This window comes from Molothrus aeneus, chromosome 1, assembly GCF_037042795.1.
Source record: "Molothrus aeneus isolate 106 chromosome 1, BPBGC_Maene_1.0, whole genome shotgun sequence".
In the NCBI taxonomy this organism is placed as follows: domain Eukaryota; kingdom Metazoa; phylum Chordata; class Aves; order Passeriformes; family Icteridae; genus Molothrus; species Molothrus aeneus.
In genome coordinates, this window is record NC_089646.1 from 119,452,659 (window position 1) to 119,472,975 (window position 20,317).

Here is a 20,317-nt window from a genome sequence, read left to right on the forward strand (position 1 = left end):
TGTTCCAAACTAAGCACTTTCAGTCAATGCCATGAAAAATCTTGAACCATTCTGGATCAAAATTAGTAACAAGTCTACAGACTTTCAAAAGATACTGTTCTGCCCTTTGCTTTTCTTCTAAATCACTGAAAGATACTCTCTTACAAGACCTTGAAATAAAGTCCTCATACTTTTTTATGCCACACCACACAAAGTGGCACTGAAGCCTTTCTTTGCAGTGCTCTGCCAGTGTAATTCAAGTTTCATGGGTAATTAATTCTCCACACCAATAAGTCCCTGAACTGCATGTTATAATACTAGCTGCATCAAAACAACTAAAGATGCAAGTTCTTTTATTCCTTGAAAGGTGATTGCAAACTATGTATTTCTGCTCCTGTGGAGAAAAAAAATTACTTGGATTCTTCTGGTTTCATTTATTTACTAACTGCAATTTGGTTATCATAGGTATTCTCTATTAGAAAAATATACTGTAAAATTCCCATATAGAAGTTAGATCAGCACTTGTTTATTTGGCTAGAAAAAAAAAGCATTTTGCAGTACCATCTTGATTTCTTAACACAAAAAAAAATACAGTTTGCTTCCCCATGTAACTTTGAAAAGTTCTTTTTTAGAATTTCTCCTATTTTTGTCTGTTTCTTAAGACAAATTGCAGTATCTGTAGAGGCACTTATATGCTACCAGCTAGTATCCAACACAAACACTGCAGCCTTGTCTTCCCTTTTAACCCTGTATTTTGACAGTTTTCTTTACTTAATTTCCTTCTGGGACTGGAAAACAGGCTGTAAAAGGAGTAGTTGTCAAACATCACCTTTTAATAAAGATTTACCATATGCAAAACTCAAAGATGAGCAACAAAACATGGCATTACTGTGCTCTTGTATGAGAACCATTCAATGAAACTTGGATAATTAATTTTATATGTATAAATATGTGCTGATATTTTTCTTTATCCATCAAGAATAAAAATGTTAGAGCAGGAAGAGAAACTTTCATACTCTTATTTCTAGCAAAGACCTGCCTAAGGTGCCTCAAACATGCTAGAGGGAAAGAATTTTTTTAAATACTAATACAGACCAGACAGGTTGAAGTGAAGAATACTTGTTAATGTCCATTTGGATTAGCATAAATTTTATTAGCACTGAGGTGTAATTGTCAGAAGCTTGCAGTTTCATATGGTGGGGGATTATTCAAACACACTGGTGCCAATGTTTGCTCAGTGCAGTCAAGATGACTGCACTTTCTGGGTCAACATTGTCTGAAAAAGTTTGCTGTACAACTGAGGTAAGAAACTAAACATTGAGTCTCACTTCATACAGCCATTCGTGCTTTGTGATGTGAGTCAAAGTTTCGCTATTTAAAGATCAGACATCTAGAGACATTGTATTTCTGCTTTTGCACCAAGAGCATGTATCTGGTGTGTGTCAGAAGAAAGCTGACTTCCCTGGTAACCCCGGTCTTTGGGGCTCTTGTCAGATTTTATGTGACTTAAGAGCATATACATGGAAATGTAACTATTTTTAAAAGTCCATCCAGGCTAAGTACAGACTTCCAGTTACTTATCTGAATGTTGTGTAATCACTGAATTAGCATTTGCTGTTCGATGGCGATCCCCTGTATTGACTTTGCAGTGCTGTAATGTTAGCGGAAGGCTGGAGTGTTGGTTGGTGCAGAAACAATGAAAGACAAGATTTCTCTGCCACAGACACTTGGGTTTTCCTTTTAAAGACGTTCACACTCTTCTGGTGTAATTACAGCCTGCCAGAGTGAGGAGCATGAAACTGTTTAGCTTGCGAAGCTTAAAATAAAAGGTGTATGTGGAAACAAGAACACGATCCTTTTTCTAGCAGTCCAGCACCAAGTCCCATCCCCTCCTTCTGCTGTGGCTTCTTCCCCTGAAATTTAGAGCATCTCCTTATTAACGCATTTTTAGGTGAGTGATTGGAGGCCCCTTTTGTCTTCTGTGTCGCTCTCATTATTTCTGTTTATTAATCTGTTTGTGGCTCATGTTGCATGTCTGAAGTCTCAGGTGTGGGTGCACAGATCTCGTGATTTATGCTCCAGTCTAATTATGTAAGGCGTACCCCAGTTCCCATGCGGTCTTCCCCTTGGGCAAACTTCTTGATTGTTCTTGGGCTGGGGCGGTTTTGTGAGGTTTTTTTTGTAATTGACCAATATCACCGTGCTTTTATCCACAGTCCCAGAATAAAACCAGAAGAAATGTATGTGGCAGGTCAATACCCTGGAGGGAACAGGCATGACTCCGTGGTTTCTTTCCCACCCCCTTCCTTTTTGCCCCCAGATATTCCCTCCCTTCCCTTGTGTTACAGACAAGTTTTGCAGAGCTTCAGTCAGTAATGCCAAAAATGTCAAAGCGTAAGTGGCTACCCCTTCCTCTCCAGACCAATCAGTCATTTTCAGTCACTGGTTTAAATGTGCTGCAGCAAAGCCAAGCCTCTGTGCTTGCAGCAGGTCTTACAAAAGCAAGGCTGTTTGACTGACAGGCACGGAGAGGGGGCTCTGATAAGGCACTGAGACAAGTCTGGAAGCGGAGTATCAAGGACGAGGCTGTGGCAGAGCTACTGTGCATTATGGATGAGGCGCTCAGCTCTGGCGTTGATTGATTGAGGGATGGTTGTGCTCTTTCACAATGCTGGGTAAGATCATATGGACCGTCATTTAATATAAGCCTTCTTGTCAGTGGGAAGATGACTTTTCACACAGTGATCCCATGCAGATTGCAAATGACAGCCATGCTCTCCCCTCTGCTTTTTAAGGGTTTAGTCTCTCATGCAGGTGGGTTAACCTAAAACAGCATCAGTGCTTGCCAGGTGTGACATGCTGGAATTACTGCTTGTTCTCAGAATCTCACTATAAATTTGACTATAAATATTGGAAAAGCACCTGTGTCTGATGATGTGAGATTCATGTCCTTTATCCCTAGCAACCAAGGTGCCATCCACCCCCTGCATAGGTATGATATAAAATAAAGTAGGGGAGTCATGGTGAATGCAATTTTTTTCTACTCTTTTCTTTCAGGACAGAGAAAGAAGCTGTAAGAAACAGTTCTGGAGACTTTGAAGCACAGCCACAGTACTGAGGTCTCTGACTGACAAGCCTTCTGCTTTCTCCTTCTCCCAGGGCTCCTCCTACAGATGTTCTGAACACGTCTGCATCCCAGCAATTTTTTACTGCACCCAGGTACTGAATGTAAGGAACCAAGCTGCATAAAAAGAAGCGTGGGGTGTAGGAGAAGGAGCACTGTGGGGAATTTACCAGAAGTCATGTCTATACAAAATGCAGGCATGACTTCAAGCAAAAATTATTTGAGAGAGCATAGTTGCAGAATGACCGAGTTTATTCTTAGAAAATGACAGAATAAAGCTCTCATTCAACAATATGGCTTATAATCATGTTAAATGGTATGTGTCAGGCTTGACTTCCCTAAGTGCCATCCTTTCAATGTATGACTGGAAGTTTATTTATTGCTTGAACAGAATCTCTCTTCCTCCCTACAGGTCTTGAAAACTAGAGTTCAGGAACTTCTGGATCAGTCTTTTCATTGAAATACTGGAACTACTATGAAGCCTTCTTGGTTTGCACTCATGTTGGCAGTGCTCAGTACTGAAATGCTAACAAGTCACTGTTCCACCATCAAGTCCCCGAGGTTCAGAGGACGTGTGCAGCAGGAGCGAAAGAATATCAGACCAAATATCATCCTTGTACTCACAGATGATCAAGATGTGGAGCTAGGTGAGAAATAATTGTTGTTTGCTACTACATTTTGTCATGTGTCTTTCAGTAGTAGTTCAGCCAAGCAGAAAGAAATTTAAATTCAGGGATGTGGATGGTCCTGGAATAGTATCAGAATGTGGGACAAGTTTGGAAAATGAGTTAACAGTATTATTTGATGGCATTCATCACATTTAATTATAGACTTTAGGAAATATATCTATATCAAAATCCACCATGGGAAGCTTTAATCAGCATAACAAAATTATTTAATAATGCATACAAGGACATACGTGTAAAAAACTTGCATCAAAAGCCTTTTTTCACTCTATGACTTTTTGTAGCATTCGGAAATTGGAGCCTTATGAGGCCAGCATTTCCCTCAGCACTGTATAGGTGTGTGTATCTCCACATATTTGTCACAGGGATGTATGTCATCTGACATACTTATCCACAAAGACCAACTGGTCTAGCTTCAGGATTTAGTAATCTTAATATTTGTATGAATTACTGAAGTGTTTAAAATCCATCTGCTTTAAGAACTATGCTGTTTGTATAAAAACATGGTAGTTTTGCTTTCACAAGTATACTAAATATCTGAGCACATACCAGTCAGTGATTTTCACATATTTTAGTTAGGGTGGAAAAAGTTAAAACACTTAGATGATGTTCCAGGAGGCCTTTGAATGTTTTCCATTAAGTAAGTTAGAAAGATATTAATGGTAGTTATGCATATAACTGATTTTTTGGTTCACTGCCCAAAATGAAAAATCAAGGAGAGAAAGAGGATCATTTTAGGTTACCCCCAAGCAAATATTTTGGGGAGTGAGATCAAAAAGGTGAAAAAATGGCAGATTAAGTTGAAATGAAATCTTGCATTCTTTGCTTTTTTTTTTCCTTTATGAGAGACATATTTTTAATAGAAGTATAGTGAATTTCTAGACAAAATGCCATATGACATTGAAAAATAAAACATGCTTCATTCCAGAAAACTTCATTTATTCTAAAATCACATACTTTCAGACAGAAGATTGTAGGCAAAATATGGTCTGTATCTAAAAGAAATTTTTTGGTTGCTAGCATTTTTGTATTTGCCATGATACAATAATAATTTCATAGTCCTTCAGGGTTCTGAGAAAATAATTAATAAACTGTATTTCATGGCTAAGAGTTGCTGCTTTTATGCAGCAGAGCTCCAAACACAGGTCTCTATATCTGAGCGATTCTTATCTTTTTTTATTTTTCACTCTTTCAACCCTCTGCTCTGTTTAGCCATGCTGCATAATGAATAGCTGTTCCCAGCTCTATTTTTGGTCTAAAATACAGCTCTTACAATGGGAGTGCATTTCATCTTGGTAGAAAAATTTTGTTAAAAGGGTCAAGTCAAGTCTTCCTTTTTGTGGTCTGAAAGATCCTACTCTCCCCAGGGCACTCAGGGCACTGGGGAAGGTAGGTCAGCAGACAGATCTCTGAACACAGTGTTACCAACTTGCTGTCCTCAGTCTTGCGAGAAGGTTTGCGAGTGGTGAAAAAGGAGGAAGGATGTGGCGAGTCACTTTGTTCATCCTGTGGAGCTCTTCTCTTTGAAAGCTGCTCTGAATGCTCACAGGGCACTCTGGCTCCTATTAGCAGGCAGCTGAGCAATAGCCTGGCCGTGTGTGCATTCCCACTGCCTTGAATGAACACACAGGTTTCCCCTTTTCATAGATCATTTCACAGGAAACAGCATTCAGCCCCAAGATTTACTGTACTGCATTATTCACACTTCTGCTAATAAATCATTCTGCTTATTTGAAAAATAAAGCCAAACTGTTTTCCATGTGTGAATTTTCCTCTTGCTCTTCATTGATTCCTGAGAAAAGTCTTAAATTTCTCAAAGGTCAGTGGGAAGTAACACTTTCTGCCACAAGCAGAATAAAACTTAGGCATTGGCATCCAAAAATCACAAGACTGAACGTCACTGAATATGGATTATTTGCAATTGTATTCCCAGCATGAGCAATTCTAAAAGCTATTCTAAATGAATGCTTTAACATAAAAGCATATAAGGTGCATTATAGACTTCAATAAGGAAGGATTTGTCTCCAGAGCTTGAATAATCATTGAACCAAAATATTCATCTGACTGAGTGCAACTGATATATAGAGGAGTCATCCAAAGTAAAATTTGCAAGAGGCAGGGAGTTTGCATTTAGATAGTGCTCGAGCCATAGAGGTATGCACATCTTCCTATTGATCTGCACCATCCCCCTGAGTTTTGCATTTTGAGAGCAAAGAAATTCAGCAGAGTTGCTGTCTCATTCACTTTTATAAGATAAAACCAACAAATTGCCCCACAACTCCAGCCACTTCCTATCTATGCAAGGAGAAAGGATATTCTAGATCAGCTGGTGGACTGCACCTTTAGCTGTGTGAAGCAGCCTGGCCCACAGCTCTTGAAGAAACTCAGCAAATACTTGGGCTCAAAAGGTATTTTACTTCTTAAATTGTGCCACTGTGCACTGTCTTTACCCTACCAAGATCCTGAGGGCAGAGGACTCACTGCCCAATGAAGGGGCATCTTGCTCAAGGCAAAGCTCCCAGAACCCAGAACTTCTTCCCTCCTGCAGACAACATGCTGTAGCTTTTCAGGGCAGTGGCCCAGCTCCCACTGGGGTCAGGCCCATATCCTCTTCAGTCCAACATTTTTCTTGCTTGTTGATCTCTTCCCCTGTCCTCCCAATTCTCTATTATTTGCACACATCAGTACCTCCAAATGTGGCACCCCAATCACTCTTATAGTCCTCACTGTAAAAAATATCTTGGATAATGTCAGAAAGGAGTAAAAACTAATCGGTATCTTGGTAGTTAGAGTGGTTTTCACCCTTTTTTACAGCCTAATGCACCACCCAGTGAAATCTATATAAACCAGCTACTGAATAGAGCACTGGCTAAAGAGATCACAGCATCATCTAAATACATCACATCAGGCATAATTTGCCTGGTGTGCTTTCCATCTTCCCTAGAACTAGAGCACTAAAAAAACATGAGCTGAAAAAATGGGGATGTGTGCTGAGATCTGAAAAAGTCCATTACTTTCCTGGGGCCTTGCATACACCCCCTATAAAGACAGGGTGGCTCCTAAACGTCCCTTTGTAGAGATGCCCACCTGTGATGAAAATCCAGTACAACTTTAAAGACCTGATACCTTGGTTGCCAAACATATTTCTTGAGGCATGAGAAGTGACACTGAACTTCTTGTCTGACAAAACTCACTAACTTTTGTGTCCAAAGTGGCCATTCCCAGTTATCTGGTTGCCCTCAGGTGCTCCCCAACCAGTCATGTAGAGCGTGAGTGTCCTGCTGACAGACAGTGTGCCCTGAAGACTGTGGGCCAGATGGTAAAAAACACAAGCTGTGAGGAGAGCCACAGAGAGCAAAGGATTATAACTTATATCAGCAAGTTTTATCTCCTGCTTGTGTTTTGTTTTCCAAATGAGGAAGTCTCACCTGCTTTGAAGTGCCTGTTCCAGAATTTCCAGAGGGGCTTAATCTATTATCAGTGTCAGTAAGTGCATACCTGGAGGGAAAACTTAGTCATAAACAGCAGGTTTGCAAGAGCAGAGGGCTGACCAGCTGGAGGAATGAGGAAGCACTCTAACAGCTACTCATTTATAATACATGGAGGCAGGAAAGTGCAGATCAGCTCTGCTGCAGTTACTGGGCATTAGGGTACCTGAACAGCCCACTTTTATCGGAGCACCTCCAAGCACTTTACCGCTCAGCTCTCAGGAAAAAACTGTGACTTTTCAAAAATGGAAGAGCTCTGGTGAAAACAAAACAGAACAAAACTAAACAAAAACTAAAAAGTCAGCCTGAGGTCCAAGATAAAAGCATGTAGAATGAGGATGATCTCTCATTTGTCTTTTCCTTACCAATTCAGTGAAATGCTCCTACTCATGTAAATGGAAACCTTTTGTGTTCAGGGACCTCTCAGTTACTCTTCTTCTTTTCTATATTCCTAAGCACATGGGGTTCAGGAAAGCACAAATGCAGATATTCTGCATTTAGAAAATAAGGGCTATGAAAGACAAAGAGTCCAATGGTGACTTTCCTACACAATATTAAATGTATCATTAAGGACAGAGACTCTGGCATTTTAAATGAAATGCTGAAGACCCTACAGCCCCTTCCATTTTTTAAACAATTTTTTTAACACAAAAGTCTTCATATTCAGCACTGACTCATTGGCCTAAAACCAAAACAGGTCATTCTTAACTTTAACTAAAAGATAATTATTAAGATTTTACTGCTAACGTCTAAAGTTGAGTCTCCTTGGAAGTTTTATGGTTTTACAGGCAGGTTTGCACTTGCTTTAGAACATTTTTAATTGATTTTTAAGCAACATAAAACCATCAAGAAAAATTCTTGTTGTATCAGAGGAATCAACAGATTTAAATGTAAAGAACAGTCAACCATGCAAAAAAACAAAGGAAAATAAAAAGGAAAATAAAATTCCATAAAACTTTTTTTACCACCAACATTGTACAAGTACTGCAATTCACTGACTTGTTTCCTAGACACATACTGACATACCCACAGTTCACCCCCAACCTTCAATCTCTGCTCTGTTGGATAACATAAAGAACAAACTTTGACAGCTGTCAGCAAATACTGACAGACTCTATCCAGGGCTGCTCAGCCTTTATGCAATCAGAAATCTGTAAGCCCTGCCTGTCTCACCTTGCGGTTCATGAAGATGCTTTGAAGGATGAAAAAGTCTTTGTTCTTTAAAGAGCATGAATGCAATTTCTTGAGAAAAGGACTGCATTTTGACAATTTTTTGCATACATTTTTAGCCCCAAAAACTGATTTTGAGTACAATGCTTTAGTGTCAGAACAAGAAATGCTGACCTTGTGTCCACAGAAACTTTCCTTTAGAAAAATTGCTACTGAATTCTCTCCTTCCTTCTTCTGTCTCTCACACCTTTCTTTACTCCCTTCCTCTCTCTATTTCTCTCTTTCTTCTGGCATCTGATAAAATGGAAAGAGTATTAACATTTTCATTGGTAATCTCAGTATTTTACGTATTTTACTGGCATATTGACTAATAATTCAGTCTATGTAGCATACTGCTTTTCTACAGCTGCATTTGAAGAACTATTGACCTATAAATTTGATACAGCTTTGACACTATTTCTAAATTAGTCCATATTTTAACTTTGTGTTGAAGTCTGAGGAAAAAAAATATTTCCATCTTTCTGGAATCCTTAGAAGTATTTTTGTTGGTGTAGTAAAAATGTGATCTTTTCTCCTAAAATTACCAAAGCTACAGAGTGAAGCACACTGGTGTTCAGAGGCAAGCTAATCACTGACACTTTACTTTTAACAGCATAATAACAGCCAATATATTCAAACTGTCTTTTAACAGCGCAGTGGTGATCAATACCTCTTATTGCAGGGTCCTTGCAAGTGATGAATAAAACCAGGAGGATTATGGAGAATGGAGGGGCCTCTTTCATCAATGCCTTTGTAACTACCCCCATGTGCTGCCCATCTCGTTCCTCCATGCTGACTGGGAAGTATGTGCACAACCACAACATCTACACCAACAATGAAAACTGCTCTTCTCCCTCATGGCAGGCTACTCACGAGCCTCGCACCTTCGCTGTGTACCTCAATAACACTGGGTACAGAACAGGTAAGAGACAAAGCAAATTCTTCCTTTAAAGTGAGGATGGCATATTCAGCAATCACTTTTAAGTCACTGCCTGAAATGATTGGCTGTTCTTGGCTGTGGTGGAGTTCACTTCCTGCCTAGTAGATGCTGTAGTGTTGTGTTTTGGATTTAGCGTGAGAATAATCTTGATAACACAACAAAGTTTTTCGTTGTTGCTAAGTAGTGCATATAGTAAGTCAAAACTTTTTAGTGTCTCATGCCCTGACAGCAAGAAAGCTGGATGGGCACAAGAATTTGGGAGGGGACACAGCTGGAACAGCTGATCTAAACCAGCCAGTGGGATATTCCATCCCACAGGGCATCAGCCTCAGTACACAAACTGGGGAAAAACTGGCTAGAGGATGCTACTTAGAAACTGGTTGGATATTGGTAAATGAGGAATGAACAGTTCTATTGTGTATTACTTGGGGGTTTGGGATTTATTTTGTGGGGTTTATTTCTCTCTCTTTGTTTGTTGTTTCCCATTATTATTATTATTATTATTATTATTATTATTATTATTATTATTATTATTATTATTATTATTACTATTACATTTAATTTAAATTGTTAAACTGTTCTTTTCTCAAGCCATGGATTTTACCTTCTTTCCTATCCTCCTCCCCATCTCACTGTGGCAGGGGGTGGGGAGTGAGAGAGCAACTGAGTGGTACTTAGTTGCTGACTGGGGTTAAACCACAAGAGGAGCAACTGTTCTCCCAAACTGGCTGTGCAGGGCAGAGTTTGAAGATTATGGAGAGGGAGGGTAGTACTGCCTGTGGTTCCACATCTGCAGAAACAGCCAGGTAAAGAAACCCACTGGTAGTGAAGCAGCATATTTTCACATTTGGATGTCCCAGGTGGGAAATAAGCTGTTGGGCAGTTACACCTACAGTGAAAGAGATGCATTTTAGTGGCATTGTGGGTCTGAACTGGCAGTTTCAGGCGTGTTTATGGTCAGTATTACATCCTGCTTGTGGACAGCTGCTAGCAGTTATGGAAGAAGATGTCAGGGCCAGGCTGGGAACTGGTGCCAAAGACCTCACAGGAGTGGAGGGACTGTCATGGGAGCAAAACAAGGTGAATAATATAATTTAAACTTTGCTGTGGGGCGATATGTCATTTGCATTTTCTGAAAAGGAGTAGAAACCTCCCTTTAAAGGATTGTTCTACTGTGCACCAATAAGATTTGATAGTTTTCTTGTAAATTCCTGGTGGTTTTCCGTAGTCAGGAGATCCCTTTCCTGTCTACAAAGAGCTCTTCTTGTTCCTCTCGTCTGTGCTTCAGCTTGATGTAAAACTCAATTCATTTCTGCATCACCTAGCCCCAAAGATTGAAGCTGTAGACACATTAGGCTCCAGCCTGGCTTCCCCTCCTCAAGGTACCGGAGTTGTGCGCGAGGTCGTCAGAGTGCAGTTTGTCCAGACGTGTCGTTCAGCTACAAAGACTCCCCTTTAGAGAGCAAGGAGGCACAGATCTCCTGCCAACTGCCTTCCTTACAATGTAACTGGCAGCAAAGAAACTTGTTTCTATCGGCAGCTTAGGCACAAGAAGGGATTGCTTTCAAAATACAGAGCTGGCAAATGTCTCCATGCTGTCTGCTAGTCCTAAATCTCTTAATGCTGCTACATCCAATGCCTCAAGTTTATCTGCCTCTGTGCTATCTTTTGTTCACCACACAGACAGTTCACTCTTTTTTCTTCTGTTTCTCTGCATCTCTAGCTCTGGAGAACTTCTGCTTCCTGTATTGAAAACAAAACCAGACACATCTTTAACTTTTTTGGGCTTGGTGTTGGCTCTGACATATGAGCTGAATAGTACTTCAGTCTCTATTAAGCTGGTCTCAGTGAAGTTGCCATCTGAGTACAGCATGCTAAGCCTGGGTAGGGGTCAGCATCACGCTTTGGAGGAGAAAAGGAAGGAAGAGTGAATTGACCATCACTGTTAGAAAAGGTGCTGAATTTGACCTAAAATATAAGCTTTATCTCATGACTCACATCTCAGAAATCCTTTCTGCTTGATGTATAGCTGCTTCATGTGGGACCTGGCTTTAGTGTTCTTAAAAAACCCTATTGGTTTGTCATCTACGCTTTGCACACCTAAATGCTTCACACATAAACAGGACAGCTCTGTCACCAGCCCTTTCTGCCCCTCTGAGGGTAAACACAGCTTTGAATATATCTCCTGCACTGCCTTGTGTTAGGAAGACATGTGGAGATGCTTACTAAATGCAGACTTGACCCTATTACATAGAAAGGAAAAAGGGGTCAAAAGGAGAGGAACAGGAAAAAAGTACTTTTTCAAAGGCAGGCTCAATTCAAACAGAACATCAGTCCTAAAACTGTCAGGATAGGTGAGTTTTAACAAAGGGCAGAAAAGAGTAGAAAAGGGAAACAAATGGAAATATCTGCATGAATCTTCAATTCTGATGGAGGTACATTGTTCAATCCTACAATACTATGGCTGCAAAGATTTAGCTTTTTACTCCTTGTAAGATGAGCCTACCTTCTAATTAAGCCACAATTATTTTTTGAGGTGGTAGCTTAATTAACAGCACATCTTATAATACATTTCTCAAGGATAGTGTTGCCTTATTAAAAAGTCACCAAAAGTCTGCTAGCCAAGTAATAATCTACACTTCACAGCTAGAAAGTTTAGTAAAATTATAATATTATAAAGAATAATTGGGAGTGAAAATGAGGAAACTGTGGAGAGAGGTTGCAGATGTTATAGATACTTACCCTGTGCATTTCTACGTGTTTTGACAGTAAATCAATAACCTCTTCAATGGGAAACTGAGACACACAAAGAGAAGTGAATGACTGAGGCCAGTCATAGTTTGGTGACAGTCCTGATAAAGCACTTGGCCAGAGAGCTCCAGGCTCGATGAGACAATGTACAATACCTCCAACCTGGTACTCTGTAATAATGATAATTTTGTATTTTTTTGCATAGGATCAAATTGATACATAGCAATGGCAATATAGGGGTGGGAGAGCATTTCTATAATGTCCTCACTTCTGTTTGCTCCAAACAGTTTTCCATATCTATAAAACATCCATTGTCTAAACCTGCAGCAGCCCTTACTGAGCCCCCTCTATTGCAATTGATCACATGTGGGCAGGCTGTTATGAGGGTAGCTCTGCTGAAGCCACGAGGACTCCACACAAGCACAGCAGGCTCTTTAAAGTGAGCTCTGAAACGTGCTCTAATAAACTGCGGTTATAATTAGAGCCCACTGGGGAAACCTGGCAGAGGACAGAATGGTTTTTTCTTTCCTTTTTCTGTTTTATTCTTCTGCTCTTATGTGACCTAAGGGCAACGTTGCATTTCATGGAAATGTCCCTTTTTGAAGATTGTATGTCAGTGCTAAATCATAGGCAGACACTGTGCTGGACACTAGCAAGGCAGGCAGCATTCAGAAACAATACTGGGCAGTAGCAGGGCAGACAATATTCAGAAATAACACTGCCAAACCAAAACCACTTTTGCTTCTAATTATAATTTTCCAAAACTATTAAGGGTGTTTCAATGTTTACAGTTTCCCTTATTCACAAGCTGTATGTTAATGCAGCAATGAACCAACTGCACAGCTTGTTGATTGTCCACAAAACTGCTAATATTAAATTTGAATTTGTAGGACATAGCAGGGAAGGCACACGGTAAAGAGGTAGAAAGAGAAAACAAAGCAGCTCTGGAGAGTTTCAGTGATGACATTTGTTTTAATTACATAGGATCCAGGCAGTCACACTAGAGAGGAGAAAGGGTCCCTCACTTTCAAATTTTTTAGAAATTGTGAGAAATGTTGGAGTTTTCTTTCATCTCATTGTTTTTAACATCAGTATGTATTCCTTCATCTATTTAGATTTAGAAGTTTAATTCATAAATTTATTAACTGCAGGAGTTAGAGATTTTGCTTTGTTTTCCAAAGTATTGGCTGGTCATTTGCTGTTCTTTCAGTCTCATAATTTCTCTAGCTTCTACTGCTCTGTCCCAGTCCTGTGGCACGTAATCTTGCCTCTCAGATGTGCCCTTTGCTGTAGCTGGTTCCCTTTGTCATCCACCTACACAAACACAAAGGAAAATCCCAGAAGTGCAACCTTGGCTTCATTAGTAGGAAAGGGGGATTGTGCTACATCTTAATAATTGAGCAGCAGCCAAGCATAATCTTGGTATTTTAGAAGACAAACCATCACATGAGAACAACCAACATTCAGAAGATATAAATAAAATGAAGATTTTCTTTTTAAGTAGTGGGTCATATTTTGCATACTGCAGGATTTTACATTTTTACCAGCTGAAGTTTCATCCCTTTGCAAACATGAAAAGAAGTATAAGTTTAAAATTCTTACCCTGTCTTAACACACCTACACACTCTAAACCCTCTCTGCTTAATGTCACTTTGTAGAATTACTACTCTCTAATCCTCTCTCCTCTTAGCCCTTCACAGCCCGTGTAACTGTGCAGGAGGGAGCAGGACTCTGCCTAGGCTCAGCAGCTGCTGACAGTCTCACAGCACCATGCCAAACACAGGACAAGGCTCTCCCTTCATGGAATCCCACCTGAAAGAGCAGGGACCACCAAATTAGGCAATTATTTGCTTGCACTTTCTGGAATTGTCTTTGGGAAGACGTATTTCCCAGGATTTTATTTCTTGCTCAGATATATCTACTGGTTAGAATAACATTCAAGATTCATGCATGGGAGTGCCCTGATGTCATTTGTGGGACAAAATTGGTAACATGCAAAGTTAAGCAACTCAAATGTTAATTGCTAAACGGCTTCATTTGTAAAACTCCAAACTCAAGAAGTGACACCAAGATGCCCCTGTCTGGCATGTTTTGACATTAGTCACAGACTTCTGTGCAGTGATGAACAGAAATGGTCACTTGGTTGACAACTGGCTAATGTGTTCAACAGCACATGTCAGTGTGCCCATTGACATCTGTCACTTATGGGTACATTTCTTAGTGTAATGAACAAAGAACTAATAAAGCGCTGAGATGACAGGAAGCTGAAAGCTAAGGAGCATTTAAACTGTGCACCATTCCTTTCTGACACACAGGGACATGTTAATCTTTCATAAAGAGAGCAAAAAGCTATGCCTCCTGAAGGTGTGGGCAGACAATAAGTTTCCTCTGGAGGCAAAGCCAGTGTGTTTCCTGTTCACAGCCTTGCAGTACAAATCACTGCCAGCACTTGCTATTTTTAATCTGCATCATTTCAGTGACCTAATTTGTATCCTGCCTCATGCACCCTTTCAGAGCAGAGAGGGTGGCACAATATGATACAGGGGTGGGAATGAGTGAGCAGAGAATAAGTCTTGGTTTTCAGATTATTTCTAAAATGAAAATAAGGAGAGAGAGAACTCTGAGTTTTCAGGTTCTTTCTTAATTGGTATGAAATATTCTGGGAAACATCAAACATAATTTAATCTGTAAATATTTTAAATAACTAAAAATATGTTGACATTTTCAGAATAACTTGCACTATGTCTATGAAAAAATGTATAAATGAAAGTGAAATATGCTGAATGTATGCAGAAAGTCCACAGAAAGTGAAATGTAGAAGAGGAAAAAGGCCAAAAGAATAATATGCAGGATTTTCTAGTTCTATGGTATCATGTGAAGTGAAACTTTTTTGGTTTCTGTCCAGGACCTCATCAAAAACCACAGTATATCTGCCTACTTATGCTTAAAGCAGAATTCTGTGCTATTAAATATCATGCAGAAAACCATACACTAAAGGACTTTTAACAAGTTTATGTATTCAAGTGCTTAATTTAGGAAAAGCTGGGTAGAACATTTCTATGCAATCACTTCATCTCTTGTTCACATGGCCAAATTATAGTCCTTGACTACATAACATACCACTTTATGGAGGGTGAAATTTCCTCCATTTGAAAAGATAGACTACTTCTATCAAAGGACACAGTGCTAACATCCACATCAGCGAGGATCAGGGGTTTCATATCCCATCTGCTCCCTTCCACTGCTCACTTGTTGAGAAACTAAGCAAAGTGGGATTTTATCACATACATAGGGCTGGGCATCCTCCTGTAGGTTTCCAGATGTCTTATGAAGGGCAGGAACCAGTGAGACTCAGGAGTCCTTTCAGACATTGCTATGTCCTTTCAGACATTGCACAGAGTGGAGCCTCTGACCAAAAGCTCTTCTGACTCCCTCCATCCTACCCCATTACGCAGTGCAGTGTCCACTCCTCAGCTTTCTGGCCCTGCAAGTCATCACCTTGGCCTCTCCTCTGAGCCCTGTCCCCTGTCTGTCCTCAAGTCATTCCCTCCCTCCCTCTCTCCCTCTCTCCCTCCCTCCTCTCTCAGGTCCAGTCAGTTCTTGACAGACATGTCCTGTTCCCACTGCTTACCATTAACGATCTCCTTTTCCAGCCTGATCAGCAAATCTGCTTCTCCCACCCGCCTTGTCAATCAGCTTCTTTCTCCCTTCTGCATTCATTGTCCCATTTCTTGGTTGACATTGCCAGTCCTGGGGCCCCAAGCCCCCACTGCTTCCCCCCCCTCAGCTCCTTTGCTGGATTTCCTGCCGTTCTCCAGACTGCTTGTCCTTATCGGGTCACCTCCTGCCCTCTGCATTTCAATCAACTTTCTCCCTCCTACTGACACCACTCACAGGTGGACAGTGAATAAATATCCTGAGGTGTCCAGATCTCCAGCACATGAAAATTGCAGGGTTTTATTCAAAGGATTCTAATAGATGCCTCCTTGACAGAGAGACCATCATGCCTTTCACAGACCTCCTGCTCTCAGTGCAGAGCATGTAAGTGCTATCAAATGAAATCTCACATAATTTTTTTCAGATGTTAAGCCTAATTCCTTTTCCATTACTGTGGTTCTCAAAGATGGCTACTGTTTGGGCTAAAAAGTTTCAAAAAATTCAGCCTGAGGCAGACATCCAGTGTGGAAAATTTAAGTCCAACTATAAGAGAGTTATAAGCAACTGAAAACAGGGTCTTATAATGAGAAGTGTCAGACAACATCAATACTGGAAAGTGCTACCAGCTTGGCCCATAATACAGGCTTTGTTAAAGACATCACCCAGGCTAACAATTGCTATATCAAGTTATAGGCTAATGCCTTTTGCAACTGCTGAGTTATAAAATCCTTAATGATCTTTTTGGTTACAATGGTAAACCTGGCAACAACTGGGAAAGACCCACAAAGCTGGACAAAAAGTAGAAAACCTGAGGTTTTCTACTGCGTTTCAGTTACAAGACTGGGAACCGTGAAATCTGAATTATATTCTTGGCAATGCCACAGGCTTCCTGCGTGACTTGGGTCTAGCTGAAGGTTAACCTCTTGGTGCCTCAGTTTCCTCACCACATTTTTTGGGACAATGCTTACTTCATTTCCTAGGCAGTGCTGGCATATTGAGCTGGCTCCAGTGATGTGATACACTAATCCTCTGCAATTTTTCAACAGAAGGGAAAAAATAAACTTCTAGGGTTTGAATCTATGGCTTGCATAATGGGAAGACAGCAAGAAGGAATTTACTGCAATGATTCCAAAGCTGAAGTTATGTTGGGTTCTGTCCACAGAACCATAGGATCACTGTTTGAGTCCTGAAATGTTGTATAAACAGTGCCCTGCCACTCCTGTGAATGGTTTCCTGACTTTGTTAAAGGAAGTGGGCTGTCTACTTAAAGCTCTTGTCTGGGTCACGGTGACTAAACCTTTCTGCAGTGTGGCTTTTTAAAGCTTTGCATTTGTTTTAACTCAGAAACGTTCCCATAAGCCTCAACAAATAACAAGAGTGTAGAACATAATATATGTCCTTTGATCCATGGAAGTGCAGGGATGTCTCACTAGTAGGTGTAGCCCAGTTCACCTGTGCACTAATCTACTAATGCTGACAGGAGTTAGAGGACTAACTCTATTGTGTAACACTGTAAACATTAGTCATAATTGCTTGTAAAAAGTGCTGGGAAAAGAAGTCCTGGGAATTATGAGAATTTGAATCACACTCAGCTGTAAGCATTAGAGATCCCCTGGATCAAATTATATTTGTCGTGCACCCTTTGCAACCCTCTGGATCTCTCAGTCCAGTACAGAAATCATTAGCTAATTGTAAAAGGGAAAACAAAACTTTGTCTTAAGGCATCTGTTCATGTCAGGTACCAGACGTGTATTCTGCAGCCCCTCCAGAGACACAGAGATGTCTGTAAAACTGTTCACCGTGCCATGTGTTGTTGTTTGCATAAACATAATTGAACATACTAATACAGAATACAATTATTCTGATATACAAAGCTACACTACACGTGATTAGAAAATAACAATGTGCCCTGGGAACAGTTAGCAAAACTGCCAGAATGCTGATAAAAATTGTCTTATTAAAATGCAAAAGTAAGCATTTATCTTTGCTGCTATCCCTATGGGGGCTCTTACACATAATAATGAAAAGATGTCCCTTGAAATGGCATTACTTTTTAATGAGGCTTTTACCCACTGCGTCATAATCTCCATTTTACTAATTACAAGCAGAAATGGCTTCCTAAACCCTTCCTAAACCCAAACTGCTGAGTCCAAACAGCTTCTGAAGCTGAGGCTTCCCAGTCAGTTCTCAGACTTGGGCAATTCAGCAAGTATTGGGCTACAGCTAAGTTAAAGATGGGGGGTGACTCTACAAGCCAAGCATGTGAAGACCCAGCAAAGACATCTGCACATCACAGTGTCAGTTCCTGGGCAGTTCTTTGACATATTCCATAGTGCTTTACTCTTTAACAATCCTCTGGTTAAACAAAAAACAACCGGGACACCCATAGTGATTACTTGCTGATGGCTATTTGGTCCCACGGACACTGCGCTTTCCTTTTACTCTGGCACTTGTCTTCATTCAGAGCCTGAAGGGCCAGACACTAACTGATGGTGCTGGACCCCAGTTCTGACCCACTTGCCCTGTCCTATTCTCAGTAGTACTCAAAAGACCACACAGTACAAGGACTGAATGCTTGTATTTCAGTAAAAGCCTGGCTTTTCCCTTCATCTGTCTAATTATTCATATCCTCTTGAGTTTATGACCAATAAACCATTTTTGGTTAAAGCGTTTTGGCAAATACGATCCATGGTCACAGCCACTGTTTCTTCTAGTATTCAGGTCTTTGCTACACATTTGACATGGGAATTGATTTACACAGTAACAGGGGAAACATCTATTTCTGCAAACTGTCACTCAGGGAGCTGCTTAAAATTTGACAGTGCTGAGATTATTTTTATGATAAAATACTAAATCATTGCCAACACAAAGGTGAATGGTTCAGGCTGTCAATCTGAGGTCTCATAACATGAACTGAAATATGGGGTTCAGCGGGCCAAAAGTTTCTAACAAAACATTATTAAAGTTAGAAAATTAAGTAATCTAAAGCAATGAAACTCCAAGATGAATTGGCCCTCCCCAGCTCCAAGCCATCCTTTCTTTTCCAAATTCAGTTTATCTATTCTTGTCCTTATGCCCCAGGTCATTTCATCTCTTCATTTTATGCTGGTGGCTTTCTCTCAGGTAATGAATACCAAAAGAGAGAGTCAGGAGTGAGGGAAGCTGGTGGCTTTTTTTAATGCCACAAATTAAATTCTGGGAACATTCTCAAATCCATAAAGGAACACTCCATTGTGATGCTAAATTGAGAAGGTGGAGTAATCATCTGTGTGCTACAGTTTTTCTGAGCTTGGTCATTTTGAGAAAGATTTTCATAGCCACCTCTGTTATTTATAAAGGCCCTACATCAAAACCTACAGACACTAAAACTTCATATACTAAAGTTTGACAATTGTTTTTAAATGGGTGAACCCATTTCTTTTTCCCCAGTCTTTTTCTTGGAAATTACTGAACTGTTCCATAGAGCAAAATACAGCCTGAGTCAGCATGGAAACTATCACTTAAATCACTAATGATTTAAGTTTGGCAGGACTGTAAATAGCAGAGTCCAGGTCTCCAAGTGAGTCAATCTCATAATACATGGGGCAGTCCAACCATCCTAGATGATAAATTGTCATAGCTTCCATTGCGCAATTTGAAAGCCTCTGATATTTGTGAGAGACAGGTTGAGAGAAGAGTCCTTTACTGGCGAGCACAGCACATAGAGGTTCCCCAAAATCGTACAGAAGCTGCTGGTAGGCCTGGGATGGCACTTAGAAGGACTGACCTCAGATTTCCCCTGTAACCACTGACTGCCTTTGGTTTTACTCAGTTCAACGATGCTTCCTCTCCCTCAGTTACATCAGTCTCCCATATTTTCTTCACTATTGTCTCTCTCTGACTTCTCTTTCCCTTCTCCTTTTTCCTTGGTTTCCCTTTTCACAGAATTTCAGCCTTTACCCATATAAAGATTTTCCCATGATATCTGACTGAGAGTTTAAACCAGTTTGGCTGACTTAAATGAGAGGTATGGTTTCCATTCCAGGAGACAACTGTGCTAGGCACGTATTCCCTGCCCACTGTCACCCTCTTCACCTCACAGTTCTTGATTTCTGGTAGGCCTCAGGATAAAAAAGGAGACAGGTTGGATTGCTTTCTTGGTGGCTGGGGGAAGAAGAGCTGGAAGCCTGGTCTAGTGTCTGTAGGACTTGTTTATATGTCACATTCCATGTGGTACAGAAAGTAACATTATATATGACTGTAATCTCTGGTTACATTTGGCATTTGGCAGTTCCCTGACTGAATTGCATCATATTTATTTTGCCTCAGACAAGTCCTAATTATGAACATTTTGATTTTTCCACCAGTTTTCCCAAGAAGTTCATCATGCCCACATCAATCAGATCTGAGTTATTTTAGCCCTTCCACAAATGTGCTTTTTTTGGTTAGATTGAATGTGTCTAGGTTGGATGTGAGGCTTTCCAATGTGACTTCATTTCCTAGT

The 20,317-nt window shown here is 40.4% G+C and overlaps 1 protein-coding gene across 2 annotated transcripts in view; it reads left to right on the top strand.

Moving 5' to 3' along the window:
* The window catches only part of SULF1 (sulfatase 1), a 123,445-nt gene that overhangs the window by 56,203 nt on the left and 46,925 nt on the right, over positions 1 to 20,317 (top strand). Inside the window, exons 5-8 of one of the 2 annotated variants that reach the window (XM_066563819.1) lie at positions 1,755 to 1,930; positions 3,037 to 3,198; positions 3,516 to 3,750; positions 9,169 to 9,408. In XM_066563819.1, coding sequence (XP_066419916.1) covers positions 3,579 to 3,750; positions 9,169 to 9,408 — 412 coding nt within the window. In that variant the 5' untranslated portion in view covers positions 1,755 to 1,930; positions 3,037 to 3,198; positions 3,516 to 3,578. The remainder of the gene's footprint in view (positions 1 to 1,754; positions 1,931 to 3,036; positions 3,199 to 3,515; positions 3,751 to 9,168; positions 9,409 to 20,317) is intronic. The other variant, XM_066563827.1, reaches the window with a different exon arrangement.